We start from the raw sequence: 24657 nt of genomic DNA, 5'->3' as shown, positions 1-24657 counted from the left end.
TCCATAACACTGAAACTATGAAGTTGCAAGATTAAATGGGTTAGCAGTTGTAAGAACCCTGGTGGGGGATTGTCACAAAGACGGCCAAGTGGGCGGCGTCCGAACCAGGAAAAGGAATGAAATACACAAAACACAGGACGGATGAAATGAAATGATGAAGACGCCTGTTGGCGCCGGTTTAATACAAAATAAAAGGTTTAAACAAACACGAAAACACAGGACACGGCACTCTACGCCAAAATAAATAGACAAACAAAAACAGACTAAACTTAACAAAACGGTGCACGGACAGACACTGACAAACACGGTGAGCAGATACTTTTCTGTTGTTATTATTATTATTATTATTACTATACTTATTTCCTCCGTCTCCAATCCCGTTCTCCGCTCACCGAACACCCAACCGCCAGTATGTGACAACGTGCATCTATATATACTATTGTGCTGGGATTCAATTACCAATTAATTATTCACTTGAATCCCAGCACGTGAATTAATAAAGTGCAATTCCCCGTGCTCACATATTACTACATTTTACTTGCACGTGAAGTGCTGTGCAATCCTCGTGCCTAAATACACATATACATTTTTAAACACTCGTGTTACACAGACCCGTTTATATCCCGTGTACCAATGTCTATACACCAACATTTAAACACACCACACGCAACACATAACAGATAATATACACAGGGGCGGGCACTTTGTTACAGGGATTTACAAACTCATAAAAAGTTCCCTTTACAGTGATGCTTTAAAAGCGCCTAGTATATAACAAAATGTATCAAACAGACTCTCTTAATCTCCGCTGTCAACTGTTGTTACCTGCCAATTTTCATTGCTCTACGGTATATGCATTTTCTCTGCCACAACCATGAACTAGTCAAGGGACTTGTGAACCACCTTGTAAAAGATAACATGTTGGTCAATTAATGTCTGCTACAGATTGATTTAAAATTGCTACAAAATGACCCTAATTGTAACACGGAGCTGTACTTTACCTTTTCACATGTACACTCATGACAATACTTAAGCTCTGAAAGAAGGTGACTCCAAGGCCATTCTTTTATCATTACTAGCAGGTCGACCCAGCTTTTAATTGAACACGTACAATTAAAATGAAAGAAATGCCTTATAGGAAAATGTTTCCAGGCCTTAAAAAAAGTTAAAAGTTTCCCCAATTACCAACCAGCCCCAGCTTGCAGAAACAATGCAATTGTCTGTAAAGGGACCACACCCTGTGTAAACAGACTGTTCTGAGCCTGCACATCTATTTTAATACAATAGCAGCTTCATTCTCCAAGAGTCCTTGGATTGGGAAGCAGTTGCCACAACACGCAAAGCAATTCAAGTATAATTGCCGTTTTGACTATAATGGGAATAAAGGAAATACTAATAAGGGAATTACATGGACATTCAGCCCATTAGCTTTCTAGGAGAAAGGACTGGTTTCTAATAATTACTTATCAATCTGCACAGCAGTCAAAATGAAAATGTGATCAGCTTAAAGAATAACTGAAATAAAATTGAAAGTTTTGTTAACATTGAAGACACTTGAAACTTTTTTTTGTTAGTTTCCTTTTCGTCTCAAAATAATCATCTTTTAAAAAAAAAAAAAAAAAAAGAAAGAAAGAAAATAAAAAGTCAATATCTGTATTTTGAATGGTGAGGCATGTCTGCTCCTGGATCCCAGTCCTGTGGTAATTAGATGATACAGGTTATAATTTTCTGGTCTTTGCCCCTGCTGTGACAACTTCACAAAATGGGAACTGAAAGTCCCTGGAAACTAATTATGGCATCTTATAGGCAAATGGACAATTGCGTGGCAATTAGGACCAGGTTGTGGGGTGGAATTGAAGTCTCCCCAAGCTGGTTTAGTCTGGGCATGCTGCTGATTCAGGAACAGAAGAAAGAAAAAGAGAATCAATATACTGTAACTGGCAAACTGTCTAAAAGAGAAAACATTGTCTTTCTTTTACCCGAGCCTTTGCTTGTTAGAATGTCAGTACTTACTTTAATGGAATGCGTGGGACTGCATTAGGACAGGAGGCTGCAGTGACTACCTGGAGAATCTGTTCCAGGGCTGAGAGCCCCCCTCCGACCTGAAATGCTACTTGATCTGCATTGTTCTGCGAGGGAAGAACAAGAAACACTGTCAGGAATAACAAGCCGAGCTGGGGTATCAAGTTATTTTCACAGAGGAAATATTTCGTTTTTACTCCCTCTAAAAGGGGGAGCTGAACTGAAATCTGAAACAAAACGATCCCTAAAAAGAATTCCTGCACAAACTCAAAAAAGTTTCCCCTGCCATTCCCCTGCGACTTAACATGGTACAAAAGGTTTTTTTTATCAAGAAAGAAGAGGAACAAGATCTCTTTAGCTATATATTTTAATATCAAATACAAAATATGTAATCTACCGGGTTAGTCTAAAATCCATTCCAGTCTATAATGTTTTTCCAACCATGACCTTAATTATTTAACTGAGCTGTCCAGAGCCTTGTTCCAACCGGGCCCAATTGTTTCACTGAAGCTCAGTGTTCAATTAGGTAATTAAGGACTAGGATGGAAACAGCCACAAGGGAGAAACACTGGTCTGAAATATAAAGCAACAAATGCATTCATAAAAGTGGTCGAGTCTAATTGGATCACACAGGGACAGATATCCAAATGTTGTCACAAAGTACTTAATACATGAGCTGAAAATCACCAACGCAAACATGGCAAGTGAAGACAGATTGGCAAAAAGGGTTTAAACTTTTAAAAAACTAAAAATGTAAAAATTTGTCTTCTGATTGCAATCTGCTATTTGTAGGAGTTAAGGGAGCAGTTTTCAAAACTATTTCTGCAGCTTTATAAACAGTGAACTTTACTGAATCAATGAAGAAGACAATAGAAATATCTTGTGCAGGCAGGTACAGTAGGTGGCAGGGAGGTGCAGACTTAATTAACACACTGATACTTAGATAAAGACCTACCTAATATGGTAAAACAAAAGATCATTTTTCAGCCCATTAGCATGGATTTTGGGGCTAAAATCACATTTCCCTTTTATAGGTGCATAAAATTAACCAAACCGCAGGGACTTCTACTGTTTTTATGAACATTGAGTGATTGGTTTCCATAGTTTAGATGCAAGGCTTATTTCAAATGACAGTGCAGTTTGCAATGACAAACAGGTATCTATGGCTGAGTTATTGAGTAAATCTTTCGACTGAGATCAAAAGTATCTACTATTTTGTTTTGATAGGGAGGGGCGAGCTGAACAATAAGTCAACTGTTACAAGTCCTATTACAACATTTAAAACCCATGTTTGTTTTGTGATGGGCTGTAGCAGTAAGACTGGATGGTAAATAGCAAGAAGCCCTTAATTCTTTGTTTCTGTAAATAACACAAGTTCACTGTTGGATACTCCACAGAGGTTTGATTTTAAGGCAAACAAGTCTGAACACATTTACATTTTTTATTAAATTTAAAAAAAAAAAAAATTTAAAGCTGCATACAAGCTCTGTCTGTGTCAATCATGCATGCCACCTGTATAATTCTTTATTATTTGGTGGCCAAGAACTATTTCCGAGATCAGGTTTCAAGCACTAGTGTGCATACAGGGAAGCCTTGCATTCTCCGCCAAGCTTTCAAGTGGCGTTTTGTGTAGATTAAGCAAACTTTCTCCCATCAATAGTAAAGACATGTCTGACGCCTGGCAATCGGTAGGCATGGAAGTCAAGCCATTCTCCGCAAGTAACTTTATGATGCAAAATCAATACTCGCACCTACTGAGGAGGGCTTAGTTTGCCTTAAATAGCCCATCAGCGAGCGCTCGAAAAGCTATGTAGAGACAGAAATGGGTTTATGGCAGCTTGTTAAATGGTCCTGGGAAGGAGGCTGATGAAGATCTTTACGGTAGCCCTTGTCTTGCAGTGGGGATGTGGACAGTGCAACCCATTTCTTGCCAGCTGCAGTGCCAGGTGCTGTCTGGTCCCCCTGGGAAGCTCAGCTTGGTTTTCCAGCTGGTGTGCGGTAGTTAGGCACAGGGGGCTTTGGTTGGAAAGACCAAGGTACTTCCAAAGATCCGTTATTGTACTGTCTATTTGTAAATAGAGTACAGCCTCTTTATAAAGACTTTAACCTTGAACACAAAAAAGCACATTATTGGTTAGGGTATACCCAATTGAAAAAAACAGAATACCTGTTATTATGGAATTTTAATAAAACACTGTTTTATTAACAAACAATTGTTTGTGTCATAAAAAATATATTTTTTGTAAAAGGTGAATGATTCCTCACTGTGTTCCGATCAGCCTCTGTTGTAATGCTAGCAGCCAAAAGATTTTCCTTTCAAACTCTGGAGTCAAACATCTGCCTTTAATAACATCTTTTCAACAGCTGTATTGGGGGGGGAGTTTGTATAGTTTATTTAATATTTAATTTGATGTGATTTTTTTTTATTATTTTGTATAGAGAGCTAAATAAGGCATTGACAAGTAAGTCTTTGAAAGGGATCTAAATAAATAAAACTTTAATGTGATCATTTACATTGGCCATATAGCCAACCAAATTAGATCCATCATAACCGAGCAGTAAATTATGCACAAATTAACAGATTAAGTGCATTTCAGCACAAGTACAGACACACACATGCTCTAAATTTGCCCTGTGGACAGTGTTTCAGTTTGGTAAAAATGCACATGTAATGGAAACCCTATGTCATTTTTCATGCTTTGCTTGACATGCAGCTCATATTCAAGCATTGAAAAAAAAATGTATTTAACAACTTGGCTGCAGGAAAATTCTGAAGTTTATTTGGTCATGGCATGAGGATTTTGTCAAAAATTGAAGCCTAGGTCAGACAAATGAATATGGCTCAGAGCCAAGTTTAGAAAAGTGTTGCCACGATCCCTCAGGTCGGAGGCTGGTTGCTGCCAACTATTATTCCTTTATATTCGCAGAGCTAAACAGTGCTGTCTCATCCTGCACCCTGACTGACAGCTAACTAATAGCATTAGAGGCTGCCATCCAGTAACATGGCTCAGCTACAGACCAGCAAAAAAGACAACCCAAACCTGAATTACATGGCCTAGGAATCCTATCCAATTATTAGCTAAAGTAACTGTTATTACACAGCCTAATCAAAGGCAAAACAGCTGCTAATCTCCAGTGGGTCGCTGTGTATTAGCAGCCAGGCTGGACAGCCCCATCTCTGTACTCGCCTCTCACAACAGACTAATTACCCTGCGGTGAAGCAGGGGGAAGGGACTCCCAGCCCCTCAGACCCCAGGCAACAGATGGGGAACTGTTTGGACGTTCTTTAGAAAGGCAGGGTGCATTTTAGCAAGGCTCGGCATCTGCGACACCTTCCCACTCCCCACTGCTGATGCAAGCAGGTTTGACAGGTCAGCGCTTCCACAAAGCGAACATCTTGTGAACAGGAGACGCTGTAACTGAAGTAGATGTTCTTTAGGGGGATTTCGTCACCGTTTGTTTTTCAGCTTCTGGATATTTGGCTCAATGCAACACTTATTAGATTATTCCTTTAACCCTTTACCCCCTGGAAACAGCAGGGACGAAACAGCTTCCATTCAGAACATACAAAGCAAACAGTGGTCTTTGGAAGAAGCTTTGCAGAAACTGAAGGTTAAGGCACCGACATCAGCTGTAACCCACTGAACAGTTATTATGTTTAGTCTTGATAGATACTGTATTTTTGGGGCAATTAAAGAAAAAAAAAATTGGCTTAAAATCTTACAGAATAATGTTATCATGACGGGCACTAGCAATGTAAACCAGAGCTCTTCAGAGACATTAATCTAAGCGTCTTCAAGCCAAACAAAGATCACAACATATTAAAAGGAATGCCAAGAAAATTAAAACAGAACACTGCTGTTTGCCCTAATACTTAAAAAAAAATCTGCTTTGGTTAAAACCTATCAAATCACATACTGTAATCCCTTAAACTTTTAAAATATAAACTACTTCCAGGAGAAGTTTGAAAATAAGACTTTTATTGCATTGCATTGAGGCTACAGCCATGCCAGTTTTAATGCAAGCTGAATTCGACATTGTAGAGAACACCAACTTATCATTTGACAAAGCAAATAGTAAAACCTTTGCTCTGATTCTGCTGTATTTGCTAGAGCTTGTCAGGCTCAGACTCAGTAAACACATGAGTATAGCGTTTTTTGGAGTCTCCTGAATGACTTCCAAACATGGCTTACTTAGTAAATATTAAAAGAGCCAGAGTAGATATTTAAAAGGGTAAAGAGTTTCATGATACTTACTTATGACACATTTAGCAGTCTTCAGTATAACCCTACATGAAACATAATAGCATTCTCTTCCATAGCATTTGTATGTGGTTGGTTTATACTATAATCCTCATAGTTTGCTGTTTTATGCCACACTAAAGAAGGAAGATGTTTTATCCTCAAACCCTGGTTAGTGACTGCATTTAACCACTACTGAAGCTGGATGATTGTACTTTCCAAGAAGTAACTCGGAAGTATGCTTTGCGAAACGCAACAAAGCCAGCTCAAGAAAATACAATCTGGAAAATACAGAGGTGCCTTTCATGGACTTTCTCCTCGAAGCAACAAATGGTGCTTGTTTCTCAGGAGGTGTTATCCAGTAAGTCACCAAAAGTATGGTAATTGGTGGTGTACACTGGTTTACAAATATTTAGAAGAATTCTACACAGGTTGCGAGTTATATAAGAGGTACGTAGTAATAGAATTATATATAGTACACTACTAGGTTTCTGATGCAAGAGATATGTGTTCTACAGTGGATGCAACCCCAGGCAGCTCAGTCATTATAGCTGAGAACAGGGTTCAATAAAGAATGTCACTGTTAGTTAATTATATATTTTTTGCTATAGCAATTACAAGTTAGCATTCACAACAGAAGAAAACACTTTGTATCCCAGTAAAAAAAAAATAATGAAATAGCCCGATGATTCTACTTCCATATTAGTGTGCATGCTTCCCTTAAAAATATAACCATCACAAACTATAAATGCACTAACAGCAACGCATGACTCCAGAATAGCTCCCTGTAAATGAGTCATACCATATTCTGCTGCTGCTACTGCTTTACTATCTCTGAGCTGAGATGGAGTAATGTGTGGAATAAAGATACATTTTGTTGTACATATTTTAGTTACTGAAGCAAATATGAATCTCTCCAAGAACATTGTCAGTGAACTTCAAAAGTGCCAGTAGTTTTCTGAAGCAGTTGATGCTTGTGAAAAAAAAAAAAAAAAAAAAAAAAAAGAAGAAAAGGATGATTGCTGGTACCATAAAAAAAAATCTAGAATAAAAATGCTCACCCTTCAGTCTAATGGGGAAAGTCAGAGATTTCTTTAAATGTCTCACTGCCTTGGTTTTCTTGTGATTCTGCAAGCGTAATTACCTGGTCGGTTTTGTTTGTACAATTGCCCTTAAACAAGCTCAAAAAGGGCAACAGACCACGCAACCTGACCATAGTAAACAAACACTTCCCGTCTCCGAGCAATCGCACTATAAAACAGAACGGCCATAGGTGCATCCGCATTCCTATTCTCCACATGTGATAAAACACACAGCGACTGCACTTTTCATGTAAAATAGCACTGAACAATTCCTCTTGAGTTATAAAAGTAACCTCAATTGTGCAGTAATACTCTTGTAGCCCTTAGGCAGTAGTTTAGAAGTACTGACTTTAAATCCAGACATTATTTATATGACACACACACGCACTTCAAGGGAATGGAGCCTGTACAGTATCTTTCTATTCAAATATAGTAAATGTTTCACACCTTAAAACCAAAGTGCAAAGACTTTATTTCTAACATAAAACATTTAGTCAATGTGATTATACCATCTGTATCACCACAAAGAGTATTTTAAGAGTAGTGGCCAGCCTCCTTTAGGTAGTAAACACTGTCTGCTTGCAGAAAGGGCAGTTAATGAAGCTGTCAGCGCAACTCTAAACACCTCAGCTGGCACTTATTCTAATCTGTACGCTGAGACAATCCTTCATAAAACATGATATACAATTTCAGACTTGGAAAAGGAGGAGGCATTTTACAGGCATGTCCCTCATTATAATGTAAGGATTACTAAAATTCCAAGGACATGTATTATTGTTACATGAAAATAGTTCACTATATCGTTACGTTTTAACTTTGGTTAATCGTACAGATTTTACACATTAATGTGTTTTGCTGCCACTTCTCTGTAAAGGGACGCAAAAATAGGTTGCAACAAATCCACAGTACAGCATCTGAATTACTCCTCCCACTTTGTCATGAAAATGAAAAATGACACGGTGTTCTAATAAGATGATATCCAGATATGTGCATTAAGGGTTTTTTTCCTTTGGTAATTAGGAGTCCCAAAACATCTGAGCTTCTGTCAGCAGTGCATTGCCTGCCAAAAAAACATCATCAAAACCTTATTTAGTCCTGCCCTCTTTTTTCAAAATTGTTCAAAACTCATTTTGAATGTATTAAGATATATGTTCACCTTTAAAAAATCTATTACAAAAAGATAAAGGCAATTCTAATTTTATTTATTTATTTACTTTTAGACTGGATTTTTAAGTCATTCTCTGTTTCAGAGGTATTTGTGGATATTAGCAGTTGGAACAGTGCAGCCCGCAGCAGCTTGACAATGCCTAAGATCTGTAGACACGTGGACCCCTAGGGCGATATTCAAAACTTTCTTTCTTCTGAAGACCAGTTTTTTAATAGGATTGATGTTACACTTAGGACAGTGGGATGATATTAATTTGCATGATATTCCAGAATGAAAGCCTCTTATCCAAGCAACATGTGGGTTATTACAAACATAAAACGTTAACAAAATGAACCCTGTCAACACTGTGCTTTTTAGTGGGGTTTTTTTTGTTTGTTGCTTGTTTTGTTTTTTAAATCTGGATACAAAACTTAGCTTTGTCAGATTACATTTCCATGTAGATTAAAAAAAGCTAAACTTGTACTGCACGGATATTATTTAGAAAATGCTCAGAGGAAGTATTTTCTTGTTGCTTTAAAAAGCTAAAAGATTGCTGCTGAGACACATGCCTCAAGTCTTGCCACCTTGTGGCTAAATCCAAAAGTGATCACAGCTTTTAACACTTTCTGCAATTCAGTGAGAATTGTTATACTTTTAAAATCTACTAACTGGCTGAAAAATATAAACAGGATAAGAGATGTGAGTTCTCTACATCTACTGGCAGCAATCTAAAGCAGTTTAAAATGATGAAACATTAAAGTTATCATTGCCAATAAATAGTGTGTTTAAATTAAGTTACACTTGAAATGGTATTTGCCTCTAGGTAACTCCAAACATTTTCTGCATCACATATTATAGTTTATATGTTCCTACTACAAAGAATTACAATCTCTGGCCATCCCTGTGCTAGATAAGGCAAAGCAGCAGCACTGTCTTCTCAGTGTATAACCTCAGTGGATTATTTGCTTACAAATGCAGTAAAGAACAAAGCTTCTTAAATAGTTTTTGAAGTGTTCTTTAGACTTGCTTTTCTAAGATTTTTCCAATGTTTTTTTTTTCTGTTTATGTTTGCTATATTAGTCATCCCCAATCATGTTCTGTCAAAGCTTTCAAATCAGTTGATGGACAGTTTTCAGATAAGGCAGCTGAGTAGGTAAGCTGTCTTTTCTACTGGTGCATCATCTACCAGTCGGTCACAATAGCGACATCAGTTCTGGCAGTTTGTAAATGAAAATGTAAATACTGGCCCTGCTCTGAAGTACTGAGACCAACTGTTCCTGACAGTCCTCACTGTGTGATAAACACTATCGCTCTCAGGCTACCTTCTATTTGAAAGCTATGACAAACATTTTACTGAAATGTAAATACCTGACCTCATGGCTGGTGGAACAGAAATCTGAAAATATATCAGACATTCAGGAAAACAAAAATCTTGTTTGACACAAAATAAACTATTAGTGGCCACAGAGGGAGAGGCTTGCAGGGGTCAAAAGCATTGCAGACAAAAAAAAAAAAAAATTAGAGATGAAAGCAAAGCAGGGTTTGTAAAATATGTCACTGGGGGGGTAGGAATAAAAAGTACATTTAGTTACAGACATCGCATTGATAGAGAAAAAGTATTTGTTATTCTTTTTGCTCTGGGATTTGAAGAAAAGAAGCCAGCGCAAGGATGAGTGCTGTGTGGCTCACACAATGGAGCTCTGTACTGTTGACACTCTCGGTTTGAATGTTGGGACTTCAAGCCCATGCTCTGCTTTGCAGTCTAGGATTAGGCTGACTTTAGTGGACACACAGAAGGTAAACTGCCATCTGCTGTGATGGGGGACAGTGATGACTCTTTGTTGGGGGCGGGAGAGAAAAACTAATTATCACAGACTATTCAAAACCAACTACGTGGCTGGTGAGCGACTATCTCGGACATGCAATGAGTGGGTGAGGGGAAGCCCTTGACCATGACATACTTGATGCAGTATGTAGGTTGAGAAACAAGGAATATTTTACAGAGGGAAAACAACTGTTGATCATGGCTGGGGAGTTATTAAATGCTTATTTCAAAATCAGGAGACCCTGAGGAGAGGCATTTCCTTTCCAAGGTGAAATAAACCAGCAATGCGCAATGAAATATCAGGGATACACACCAGAAGAAACTGGGCAAGGGGAATCCCAGACCACAGCTGTTTGCTAAATGTAATTAATTAAAAGTATTCTTATCAGATCACTAAACACTAATAACAAATTCAAATCAAAAGCATTTTAACCATTGCCTCTCAAAGCTGGACCCCCCCCCCCCCCCACCCCCGGTAGTTTGAAATGGACTCTCCTTTAGCTCTACATTCACTGTACACCTTCACGAGTGTTTGAACAGACTATAGCATAAGATATTCAGACTGAGTTTACAAACACACAAAAAGAAGATAGAACACAAACAAGCTTTTCAATAGCACTGATTAAGTTGTTCGCCAATGAAATTCAAATTTACACGCCTTAATATTGATCTAGATGCAGCAGCTCCCCACTGTGCACTATCAACAAGCCCTGGAAGAGGACAGGAATCTGAACTCTTGTCTTCCCCTCAGGCCAATGCTTTATCCAGCCCAGACCATTAGCAGATGCACATCAATGCAGCAGACTCACAGTCCCCCTGACAGCTTGGAAGGTTACTGCTTCCCGGCTGGCTCCTCCTCTTCCATCAGGCTAGAGAGTTTTTGTCTGCCTCCCAGGGGAAATTCATTAACAGCCTCTGTCCCCTCCCCTTCAGTCAATGATTGACACCATCAACTTTCTATCCACCGCCCACTGACATGTGAGATGTGTCTACTGATTTTTTGACCCACAAGTTAGCAGGAGAATTACAGCTCGCCACTATAAACGACTGTATATTTTTCTCTTCATAAACACAATGACAGCTACTCAAATCAATCTCACCTGACCTTATTGATCAGGACACACAGGGAGTAATGAGGCTACACTGGTGGCAGGGTAATACCTTGAAAACGATAATGCATTAAGGTTTAGCTTGATTTTCACTGTGTCCATGTCCCTCAAGTCATCAATACTGCTTATTCTCCTTTCAAACTTCATATAGTATATAAGTAACCGTTGCAAATATAAAACTAAAATATTATTTTAAAAAAATACAAAAAAAAAATACACAAAAGGTTTAAAAAGGAGAGACTAGCCAACTATAAGATGTTAATAAATGCGCTTATTAGCCCTAATACCACTCTATAACCAGACCTGGGATAAATATAGTTATAAATATGGTTTGTGAAAAGTAACAATTATTTGAAAATAATTAAATACAAATTGTAAATAATTGAAAGTAATTAAATACAGATTGCAGAAAGGAACTATTATTTAAAAATAATGAAATACAGATTCCAGAAAGTAACTTATTTCAAAATATTTAAATATGGTTTGTGGAAAGCAATTACCATTTGAAAATATTTAAAAATGAGTGAAGTAGTTGAAATACATTGACATATATTAAACTCTTCATAAATATGCAACTGTAACACACAGCAGCCTAATTGTTATCCTGTACTTTCTTTGAGTAAATAAATAAATTGTGTTCATATATTTTTTGCTTTTTTTTTTTAATAGATGTCTCAATACATGAATTCTAGATGATGCAAAAAGTTAGCTGTACATGAATTGGTGAACCAAGCCAACCCCTAAATCTGGCTGCTGTGTCAGTGGTTCACTGGGTACAGCAGGGCACATGAAGCTGGAAAGGAAATGCAGTATGCAGCTGTTGCTGGCCAAAAACGGGACAGTGCGTAATCCAAAATGGAGCCTTGCCAAACCTGAATCTCATGGACGATTATCTCAAATTTGAAGACTATAATAGTGCCAAAATACAGATTAACTTGAAATGTAAAATAAAGAACAAACATGGGATATCTCCAGGGGACAGCACAGCATGCCAAACTGCTATACCTTTTGCACAAGATTGCATGTTCTGTGTGTTCTGCACAGAAATCATGTGTTCATTGTCACCACTGCCAAGTACGACTTTGAAGGGCTGGAGAAAATTGACTTTAAAATCCTTGAAAAATTAGTCTCGTCAATGTTTTTCACATTCTGTAGGAATTATTTCCACTGCAATGATTATGTAACTGTCTATTTTGGCAACAGGTGACGTAGAGGAAGGTCACACAACAGTCTCGTCTCTCTGCACACTGGCAGAGCTTTAAGCTGCACAGTAAGAAGCTCAATAACCTTTTACTGTTGGCAAGAGCTGTGACATTTCTGAATGATTGTTTTTTTTAGTTGGCACATTTCCAAATGAGTCTGTGTATTCTGTTTCTTTTTGACGGCTGCAGACATTTTGGAGGTGGGATAGAATATATATGCCAGGAAAAAACGAGGCAATATATTTTTTCGATCCACCTACACAGAACAACTATTTTCTGCAAGTTAATCACGCAGCTTGTTGGTACACAGGGCAGTTCACAAAAACGATTCCTCATGGTTACTCTAATTACTGGCTACAATACTTTATTGCATTTGTTCATTGAACCCTGGTGGAAGACATGTCTGAACAATGGGATATCCATAAGCAATAAAAGAAGTAAACAAGGTACATAGAATTTGCTAAATGTTTGTTCTATGGTCATATAATTAATGTACACACCTGCTTCAACTCTATAGTAATACTACACACTAAATAAAGTTTGTGCAAGAAGTCTTTTTCAATTAAAAAACACTGAGAAAGATTTCTAGAAATGATCCTCATAGAACTTTCTTTTAGAATTCCAACATATGCCACCATCGATTGCTGACAAAGTATGTACAGTAGTACCTAGAAAATCTGAAACATTTAAAATAGGAATCAGTAAAGCTGCTATTGCTCTGGAAGAAACAGTACCTGTTTCTCCAAGATCCTTGAGATCTCCCCAAGTGTTCTGTCTAGGCCAGACACCTTGTTGTTTGTCCAGTGACCACTATCTTGCCCCGGGAGCTGCTTCACCAGGTCCTTTACCAGCCTCTGTAACCTGTGGTGCAATAAAGAACAAATTGTAATCACAGGAACCAAACCAAAAACTCGCTTCTAAGGTAAAGCCTAGTATTCCCCTTCAAATGCTCACTATTAGGAAACCCATATTAATTTCTCATTTGTTTACTTCCCTGTGTTGCACAGTACAGTTGCACATTTCAGAGTGCTTTTCTACCTTCAGGGCTGTGTTGCTCAAAGCTCCAAACCACCAGTAAAATTCATCCAACCTGTTTTTCAGTCTGACATTTGCAGTAGAATTTCTTAAGCTTGGTACACCAAGATCCATACTGTAACCATTTATACATTTGGTGGTATTTAAAAATCAGCCCAGGATCTCTCCAACACATCATTTTAACATTTTAGGGTTAATTGAGATGAACGTTCCTCCTCTGTTTGCTGTGCATCAGATGACAGAATAAATTTAAAATAAATGTACCGGTATCTTTGAAAACCAGGCGCCCTGATTGGTACTTAATTTAAAATCCCAAAACATACAAGATCCACACAGGTTAATTAACCCCAAATACTCTGCAGTAATATATTCAGCACACTTAGCCTGCGAAGTGTTCAGGTGGATTTCAATAACCCATACCAACTGGATAGCCCATGCAAATTATAATCAGGCCGTTAGAATATGTAATTAAACAGGCTACTCACTTGGCTTTATATGGCGAGTCAGGAACCTGAATCTTTGCTTCTAGAGAGGTTTCATACTCTTTTCCCCTTTAGAAACAAAACAAAAACAAAAGTTAAACAATAACTGAACATAAAATCAGATCTATTCAACAAATGTAGGAGCACAAGATCATTTAGGAACAGGAAAAGGTCATTAGGCCAAACAAGCCTGTCCCTTTTGTTTGTTGTCCTTATCTCCACTTTCTTGCTTGTTCCTCATACCCCCTGTAGCCTCTTTCCCAAAGACACAAGCATCTCTCTCTTAAATAGGGTTACCTTTGTACTGTGTGGTCACTTAGAGAAGCAGAAATAATGCTGTCTTTCTCAGAATCGGTTTGAGTTACAGGATTCCTAAGATGCAAATACTGTTTTAAACTTTAAAAAGTGTAATAAACACCATACCAGTCCGTGCAATTACAATGCATTCATGGGACATGTAATATTTAAAAAGTGTTTGCTACACCACAGAGCCATAAAAAGGTTATAGTGCAATATACCAAAGTCCTGTTTAGTGCAGGAAGCAAACATATTTACTGACTATCTTTCCTGTTTGGTTGCTCTATGCAGACATTTAGTTACCAGCATTAATGTGTCACAAGAAGTTTTGAATACCACAGGTAGAAATTACTTCAGGTCACAAACTCAGTGTGTCATCCAGTGAGACAAGTCAACAGCATTATGCTCAAAGTGGAACCATTGATGATCTAAATTCACAAATCCATAACGCAACGTATTATTCAGGTAAAACAGAATACATCTTGCAATATGTAAAAAAATGTGGACGCTTTCCAAAGGCACAGAGGAACCAGTGGAAAGAACTTGGTCTGATATAAACCCCAGGGTAAAAGATAAGGCCAGTCATTCAGGCAGTCCCAGGGATTTACTGTCAGTGTCAAGGAGATAAAACAAAAACGTCACGTTAAAATACATTCCCAGAAAACTTCACAATATGACTGGAACTGTTTAGTCAATGACTTTGCTTCGATAGAAGAACACAAGAAGCCCAAGGGCAAAAAAAATGAAGAAAACCAAAAAGGTAATGTTTGTATCTTTACCCTGACAAAGAACAACAAAAGGAAAATTACAGATCTGATAGAGAGTTCTTGATGTGACAGTAATTTGCACATGGAATGCCATGAGAAAGTAAGAATGGAATTGAAATGAGACAAAACAAAACAATCTTTAATCTTATCATATTAATCTGCCAGACAGGGTAATATTACCAGCTATCCCCAGAATTACAGTAGTCTAGTTAAGATATCTTTGACCATTGCTCACGTGATAAAGAACACAAACTACCCTGGTAGCCTGCAAAAGCTATTGAGCAGTGCTCTGACCAAACTGATCAGGACTCAACAAAACTATCCATCCAGTAAAACAGCTTGCAGTCACCATGGTGGACATGGCAGGAACCCAGCCAAGAACAACAAGCCATGCGTCTCCTGCCAGCGACAATGACAATGTGATCAAACCACAAAGAGCGTGCTCCTCACAGATTAATATAAACTGCAAATGCCAAGGGAACCTAATGGAGCAAGGCTGTTTTCAAGAAATCTTTATGGACTGCTGTATAGAAAGAAGCATTAAAAAACAGATCCAGTTCTTTCAGTACCTCTTTCCAAACCAGCTTCCCAGGTCTGGTGTTATTGTACTACAACGTCTTCTACAGATGTTTTCAAACACGACTTCATTGGTTTTGTCAAAAAAGGCAACTAAGCAGCCACCAGACAAGTGTTCATGTTAACCAGGAGTAGTGGGTTAATATGAACAATGTTAATTACACCTCTTCCACCAATCCCTCTCCTCCCCAGCAACAAAGTGTAATTTACAAATACTTAATTAATGGATACATTTATTTATATGGCTCACAACAGCAGTGCATGTTTTACATTGTGCCTCTTTCTATGATATATGGTTTGCAGGTGATCTTATAAACTGCAGATAAATAGCTTTTTCAATTTGAACCCCTCTGTGTGTCATAGTTGTGGTTTGGAAATCCAGAGAACTGTGAATGAGTTTCGGATCTTTGTTATTGTGCTAGCTGAAGAAACCTGTTCAGACACTTGAGTATTTATGTTTATGCTGGCAGACAGCCAAAGCTGTAGAGGCTCTCAGACAGGGCTGCTCTGCTGCTGCCTACAGTGGCTCCAACACACCTGGAAATCACAGGTGAAAGCCATCATTTGCCAATCAGCCTTAGCCAGACTTCACTACAATCTATCTGCATTAGAAACTGATTTGGCAGAAGCACAGTTTGGCTAGAAAATAAACAGGAAATGTGTGTGCTTTATCAGTGCCTGAACAAAAGAAAATGTAGAAAAAAAAAGTAAAGAGCCTTCACACACATAACCCATGGGGGCATTAAGACACAAGAATTTAGTATATATAACTAAAGAATATGCGTAAATTAGAAACTGGCAATTGTTTCTTGAAGGACTATAATAAAAAAAATAATAATAAAATAAACAACTCAAATGAAATGCAACAGACTTTTGATAGCTGCCAAAAGGGCCTGGAAGGGGTTCACATTTATTTTTCATAAACACTAGGATTAGTCCTGGAAGTAATCTATTATTCAAATACAAAACATGTGAGTGATCTGTAGAATTGGCTATTTAGGTCCTGCATTCTACTTGTAAACTTTAGAGGCCAGTAGAGCATTTTATACCTTGTCATCTGTTGTATTTAACATTCAGAAATATGGACACTATTAAAAACAAGCATCTTACTTTCCCAGTTCTGATTCAGGAATTTCAATACAACATGGTTTGGTTAACAATTCAATGAGAGATAACAGTAAGCCATGAACACACACACACACAAACTGGTTTGTTCAAATGGCACTTCTAATCTACACATTGCTGATCCGTCAGAGCCGAGGTGCAGTGCTGATTACATTTGCTATCGTGACCACTGACACTATATACAAACATACTGCAATAACATGACACAATCCCAGAGTATCAATCCTGTGTGTCATTCCAGAGTAAACAAGCCTGCTTGTGCCAGTTAATTATAATGCAGATTGTGCACAGTTAGATAAAGGGAATTCTTATTATTGGGGACCTTTTCTTATTAGGTCAAAACTGATGTCCTGATACACAGGATGAAACTTAATGTGGGAAATGAAGTTCAGCTTTCTGGTATGCTGTAGAATTAAAGAGCTGCTTTGCGCACTGCTCTTTCCATTGTCGGTTGCTAATATAATGAATTATAGGAAAATGCTGAAGACAGCCATCCCTTAGGGCTACACAGTTGTTTAGCTTTGAGGAGATGTCTCCAGTGAACCCTGACTGGAAGACGCTCTGTCTCCATTACCTGGTGGGACTAGCTTTGGTGGAAACACCTGAAAGCGTCTCTTGTCATCCAATTCCCATGTTTTCCTTGGGGTCAAAAGCAGGACGTGTTGGAAGGTGCCGATATAGTTAGCAGAGTTCCTCTACCATCTGCATATTTAACTGCAGACAAATCTACCCTATGCTGCTTGATTAGGGAATTATTGCCAAATTGCTTTTGTTCATAATATGCACATGTGATAATATGTCCTGTTTCATGCATTTTGAAATTCAGCTCACTCGTGTACCTAAATACTACATTATTAAGATGGCAACAATTTTCACTGCTTTAACATCTCAGCTATAAAGAGACTAAACATTCCAGTGACTGCAATTTACATATAGGTTATACAATTTTAATTGTGCCAATGGTAGATCTCAAGAGACCATATGAGTACATGGTTTAAACAAATAAAGTGACAAGGCAGAATGACTTTTATCACCACCCCTACTGGAAACAAACAAGATCCATAAACTCAATACACAATATAGCTTTTTAAATGCAACACTTATTGGGCTATAGATCTGGCTGGTTAAATAAATCATTCTTTAAAAAAAAAAAAAGTTTCTGTTTTTATTGGTCAAACTAAAGAGCTTGCATTGGCTGAAATTCCCCCTAAATGCATGATCGGGTTTTAATTTAAGAAAGATCCCTATCCTGTTACTTTTGGTTCGTCCATCCAACTATTTCATATTTACTGCAATAATGCTTTTCACGACCACAGCATAATTTAAAAGCATGTGCTAACAGTTACATTAGAAATGAAGGCAATCCCTTTATTATTATTAAGCATTTTTTTTAAATATATGTGTGAGATCTAACATCTCCATCAGTGTTGTATGTATATTAAAATCAATTTATGAGCAAATTACTGAAATTCAATAGCAGTAAAACAAGGGGAAGTTTGAAGTGTGGCTTTAATTAAGACTGCTTTCATTTATAGACCTTGCACCAAATGATCAAACAGATGTGACAGAATCTGTGACTTTGTAAATTTACAAGGAGACAAGGGTTATACACCATAATTAACACAAATACAGATGCTTACCCACTAAAGACTAAGATTGAGCCCACTGCTACAAATGATTTCAAGGCACAAAGTGCATTGCTACTACTGTTTATGCATACTGGTACAGACAGTATTCTTATATTCTTATTGCTCTATGTAAGACATTTATCAACTATACATTACAGGTGAAATGTAAACCGCTTCAGATTTCAAATAAACCTTAGACAATATTCCCCTACTTTATCAATGTAGATATTACGCTATTCTACTCTGACAGGTTTACAGTCACTGGGGTTAAATGAGAGGCAATTGCTAAGCAATATATTACCTGCTACAGCAGGCTCAGTTAAATGGGCTTAGGTTATAAATATTAGTAATCAGTTTAAAAAACACAAAGCTACAATGCAGAACTAATAATCAATTAATCATGAAATGTCCCTTCGTTCACCTTTACTGGCTGTGGTATACAGCTAACACTAAAGGACTTGTAAGGGAAAATGCATTTCTTAAAAGTGACAGTATATTCCAAAGACCTAAATGTACTTTCAAGGTAATCAACATCATCATATTACAGGACACTATGGATCAAATAGACTCACAATTTCCCTATTTTATATCTTAACAGAAACAAACAAAAACTTGTAACCTATATGCACAAGTATTAAGTCTAACATATGTTATCAATCTGCAAGAATGTATTAAGGTAAATAGACAAATATCACAAATGCTAGGACAAGCCAATAAGAAACACGTGCTATAAAAGTTTCCTAAGTATTAAGTTTGAGCATTGTTCAGGCTGCAAAGTCAACTAAGCTTTTAAACTATATGGATTTGTATGAAATTTATGAAAAACACATTTTATGAAAATAACATCCCATTTACAAGTGTATCGAACAGCAATCTGTTAAGTCATGCAACAGCTTAGATCACCTTTTTGCTGAATAAACAGAGCTTCTGTTGTAAAGTATATCTCGAGAAAGTAAAATCAAAACAGTGAGGATTGTGTTAATGCTCCTCTGAAGGACGCAAGCAAAGCATCGAATACATTGTCAGCCATAAAATAAAACTACTAAAATTAAACACTTTAAATATTGACATCTCCACCCCATAATTACACACGGGAGGACAATCAAGCAATCCCTTTGTTTAAAAACAGCATGATGCAACATTTTCACTTCCTGATAAGTGTCATCCTTCAATTTGAGAAGGATTTTTAATTTTTTTTTTTTTTTTTTTTTTACAGCAGCAGTGCAAAATGGTAAAGCGACTTTACAATCCCTTTGTATATTATTGATAAAATTGATATTTACACACAGTGGTAGCCCATACAACAGGAAAGGCTCACAGCTGAGGTGAGGCTGACTGCTAGCCTTTTTTTAAAAAACATTTTTGTACATTCATGACCTTTAAAAGCCACTAAGTACTTCTCACAGCAGGGAGAGGAAAGTGAATGACAGGGAATATTTTACAGTCCTGCGTTCCGCATTGCAGAACCAAGACCTGGCGACTAGCAGATTGGGGTACCCCACTAATGAAATAAAATCGATTTTGCTTTTAGAAGAGCTGCATTTTAGTGTGAAAGGACAAGAACGGAGAGATTCCAAAAATGTAAGTTTAATGCGTCATAACAACTGAACCAAATGCACCTTAACTCAGTGACACACTTTCTAAATGGTCTTCCTGGTCTCTGGAGTTTAGTGCCAATTAAAATACAGTCAGTGAGGGAACTGTTGTACTTTATTTTATGTGCAGGCTCAATTTATATATTTTAATTATTCCTATAAAATGACAAAAAAAACACAGTATTGTCAAAATTCTAAGAAAGAGTTTGTAAGTACAAGGTTGTTGGGGGAGGGGAGCCAATGTTATTTATTAAAAAATTTGGTAATCCAATAGAGATGTCTTGGCGATGACAACAGCAGAGAGGCACTGAAACACTGACCCAGGAAGTGTAAACACACATTTAAGGCTGTCTATCAAAAGGTCACTTTGAATACGCCCCTCTTCAGCTTGCATTTTCACAGGCTTATTTAGCAGTGACCCGTAAAGCAACTTCTTAGTTCAGAAACTGATGGTACAATGATAAGACAAAATAAACAAAAAAAGGATTTCTGTGAAACACTTTAAAGAAGGATAACAAATTAGCAAGAACTTCTTGTATTGTGGAATATACTGTAGCAATCCTTCAGTAAAACAAGCATGATGCAAATAATCACTCAATTTGGGTTGCAACCATAAAGCTTTCAATGTGACAATAAATGCTCTAGACCCATGAATATCTCAGCATGCTAAAGGCTCTATAAATACATCTCTGTGTAAAAAGTCGATGAACGCCAAACCATAGTATGCAAAAAAAAAAAAAAAAAAAATGCTGTGATGGCCACTATCTTTGCAGATGTATCGAGCGTTGAGGTGATAACGGCAGTCTTTGCCAAAGTTTCATATGCATATAACACTGCCAGCTGAAGTCCCCCCTATATCTTTAAGTTACCCTACAGTTTCAGTGGATACACATGTTACAGTGTGCACTCAATAATTAATTACATGGCACTGACAGGTTCCTTTGAAGCATTTGGTGCCGAAAAGGAATGTCAGGTAGACTGTATGTTTCACAGTTCAGTAAAAGATTCATCAAGCTTGTCAGACAAGTGCCTTTGATTCTGTCCGACTGGGAGTAATACGATATAGGACCTTAGGATGTGGTAATAATGTCTTAAATAGGAATAACTACAGCAGGTGACACTGAAGTCACGAAGCGACTCAAGGAAGATGATGCAATAAGCTCAGTTCAACCCAATGACAAACTGCGCATCCGATCACTCACTTTCCATTTCAAGATGTTTTCAACTTTTTTTTTTTTTTCTTGTAGTGACAGGCAACAAAATTGATTAAGCTCAGCCCTGGGAACTGACACTAAAGTATGCTGCCTTCTATTTGTTGATTACTATTGATTTTCTTTGATACTTCATTTAAAAATCAATAGCAGGGAAGAAAAATAGGCATGGTTTACACATACTTTAACATACTATTGTACACTACAGGAGGCTCCAGTTTTGGCAGCCCGCTGGCAGCCAATTATGTGAAAAGCTCTTAACAGGTGAAAGCAAGGGCTCCAGATCGATTTTCAGTTTTCTCCCCCAATCACAGAAAGTGGCTATAAATTAAGCTCATCAGTGTTATTTTTAATACAACCATGAAGCAAATAACTGCATGCTTTTCCTCCGCTTGTTACATGTAATGCCCTTCCTTCCACAAGATGGGATGGATGTGTTACCTGGAGTTCATCCGAGCTCGAAGCTTCTTCGCTTTCTTCCTCGCTTTCTGTTTCTCCTCTCCGTCTTTCACTGTCTCCACCTGCACAGAGCTATCAGTCACAATGTCCACAATGTACTTCTTTAAGGAAAGGTGTTCCTAAATGAATAATTTGAAAGAAATTAGAACTATATTCCATCTTATTTCACTTGTATTATTATTTCCAAACTATCAAAATCTAATGACATCATTCAATTACTGGATGCTTTTTAAAAATGGAAAAATATAGGCACAAACATGCAGTTAAAACCTCACTTAATACAACTGCGACCACCATGACCTCAAAGTTGACCTCTGTACAATTACACCTTCAATCCATGAAAGGTAGGCATGTTTGCAGAACTCTTCCCCTTACAAGAGAGACTGGAATCTGAAACTATTGTTTTTCTGACATGTCTTTAGTCTTTGTACAATTTTAACCCAGATAACCAGTTTTGTATTTCTTATTTAAAAAAAAAAATACAGTTAATCTTACCCTAGGTCATATTTTGAAGCAAATGCGAAGGCACATTTTCAGAGATGACTAAAACAGCTTTAGTGGAATAGAACTTGCACAAGACAATAATTGAAGCTTTTTCTTGTGATATCTATACTGTTTAATTCTGTTCCATTTTCCCTGGCTCCAAAATCTTTCTAAAACATTACTTGTTGATTCTGTGCATCCATGCATATATAAGGAAACGTTAACATGATCATAAAATGACCTTTCCAAGTTTCAAGGCCAGCAGTCTATTGCTTTGCACAATTACGGCACTTCAAACAAAGTGCGTTTTTTTGTCATTTTTGTTATTGCTGTAAACAGCTTCATTGCGGCCAGCTAATCAGTATCTGAAGATACAACAACTTCCAGAGGAATTTGCCATGGAGCAGAGCACCAACTAGTGATGGCTTCCAGGTCCAAATAAGGCGTTGCCATTTCAAATGAAAAGCTTATTGTGGAGGAATGATGTGGCCAACATTACAACCGCGATGCTGTTTTTATTGTATCTTTTCATACAAGCTTCACCAAAACAGTCTAAGAATCTGTGCGAGATACACGTGATATCTGCAAAGCTGTTCAAAATTGATTTTGAAATTGCAAACATACCCTGCAGTAATAGATAATCTTATAAATTATAAGTATATAATATAAATTAGATCGGACAGTATATAACAAGATCTAATTTATATATAAAGGTTATCGGCAAAACAGTCATTATCATTGTATCATTATAATATTATTTGTTGTGCCAACCTCTTATTACTCGCTGTTAAATGCTATTAAAACAACAGCAACAGGTGGGTGCAACGCCTTGGTTTTGCTATTGAAAGACATAAAGTTTACCTTGTACATCCATCCTTAAAACTTATTTTAACTCATTCCATTCACTTTATGCCCTGGCTGAGCAAACTCAAGTTAACAAGCTTAGCATTGTTTGAATGGGTTTGATTCTCTGGCTGGTATCATGCCTGACTGCTCTAGTCTTTCACAGATTTTATACCAGGTATCCATTCCCATCTGGATCAGCCAGATACAGAATGGCAAGCACCTGATCTATAAAAATAATCTGTACATGCTTTCAAAATGTGTAACATATCAGAAAAAGGCAATGTGTCAGTTCATGCAGAATGACATATTTCAGTGTAGTTCTGTTTGTCCACCCAGCTGAGAGAGTGAATAGCACAGTAATGAGACTCTATGATCAAGGAGACGATATGGGCTGGAATATACTCGGTCAATAAAATACATTTATAAATAATGTGGCAACAGCAAGATCCACTGTTTATTACAGAATTTATCTGGACATATCATTGCACCCAAAAGGTTTGGGAGAAGTAAGGCAAGTGAACCAACCCCCAGCGAGACACCCAGTGAATAATGACTAATGATTTACCTTTGGGGCGACTGTCATTTTCTGTCCACTGACAATTATTGCAAATGAACACCTTCCTTGGCATTTCAGTTCAGTGTGTTTGGGTGTGGGTGGTGGGGATGAAACATAACCAGTCTATCCACCTGCAGGTGTAGAATACAGGGCTATACTTATCAGGACTACAATCTGCCCAGCAATGCCCCTTCTTGTTCCAAGTGACAGCAGAAACAAAACACGGCTAATCCCTGCCTCTGAAATATATACTACCTGAAAGACGGCTAACCAGTCATCTTCAGACACAAGGAGCAGCCAACCAGCTGTCCGCCCCTGCCGCCCTGTGACAATCACAAACACTGTCCTCACGAGGACAAGGCAGAATGATGAATGAGGAAGCAGCCAGCGTCCCGCTACCAACTCTCACCCCCCTCTCTGATCTAATCTGGGGTTTAATAGGCGACTCAAATAGCACTACAAAGTTCAACGAGCTTATTCATTTATCAGCCCACGAGGGCCTGCAGAGTTGGGAGCTGTCAGGCACACAACAAGAGAAAGAATGCTATGCTACCAAAGTGGAGATCCCAGGCTCGAGGTGTTTCTCAGCGTTCTCACCTTTCATGTGCAGCAGGCTGGATTAATATAAAAAAAAAGAGAACTGCGGCTGTAATGCCTTCTGTTGCAACAAACAGGAATACAAAAATGCCCTGAAGATAGACTGGAGAAATCAAAAGTGTGCTCCCCAGATTAAAGTTGAAGTTCCACCCAAAGGACTGTGAAATACATTTAAAAAAAAAAAATAAATACAATGTGTTAAAAAAAAAAAAAAATACAATGTTTTAGACAAAAATGATTCACTGTATAGGAACTAGAAGAAAAGTGAAAAGTAAAATGAGAGGGATTTACTTAAACAAAAGATCATTTATATTTAAAAAGAAACATTTTGACAATGTCTTATTTATTTATTTATTTTTAAATAGTACATGC

The 24657-nt window shown here is 37.6% G+C and overlaps 1 protein-coding gene across 2 annotated transcripts in view; it reads right to left on the bottom strand.

The window, feature by feature from the left end:
- The window catches only part of LOC121294786 (S phase cyclin A-associated protein in the endoplasmic reticulum-like), a 96833-nt gene that overhangs the window by 33619 nt on the left and 38557 nt on the right, over nt 1-24657 (bottom strand). For both annotated transcript variants that reach the window (XM_041218869.1, XM_041218870.1), the window contains exons 20-23: nt 21786-21922; nt 14149-14214; nt 13363-13489; nt 2014-2129 (exon numbers count right to left, since the gene is read on the bottom strand). In XM_041218869.1, coding sequence (XP_041074803.1) covers nt 2014-2129; nt 13363-13489; nt 14149-14214; nt 21786-21922 — 446 coding nt within the window. The remainder of the gene's footprint in view (nt 1-2013; nt 2130-13362; nt 13490-14148; nt 14215-21785; nt 21923-24657) is intronic.

This window comes from Polyodon spathula, chromosome 19 (assembly GCF_017654505.1).
Source record: "Polyodon spathula isolate WHYD16114869_AA chromosome 19, ASM1765450v1, whole genome shotgun sequence".
Classification (NCBI taxonomy): Eukaryota; Metazoa; Chordata; class Actinopteri; order Acipenseriformes; family Polyodontidae; genus Polyodon; species Polyodon spathula.
Note: the sequence above shows the minus strand (reverse complement) of the source record. Positions and strands in the feature narration are given on the sequence as shown.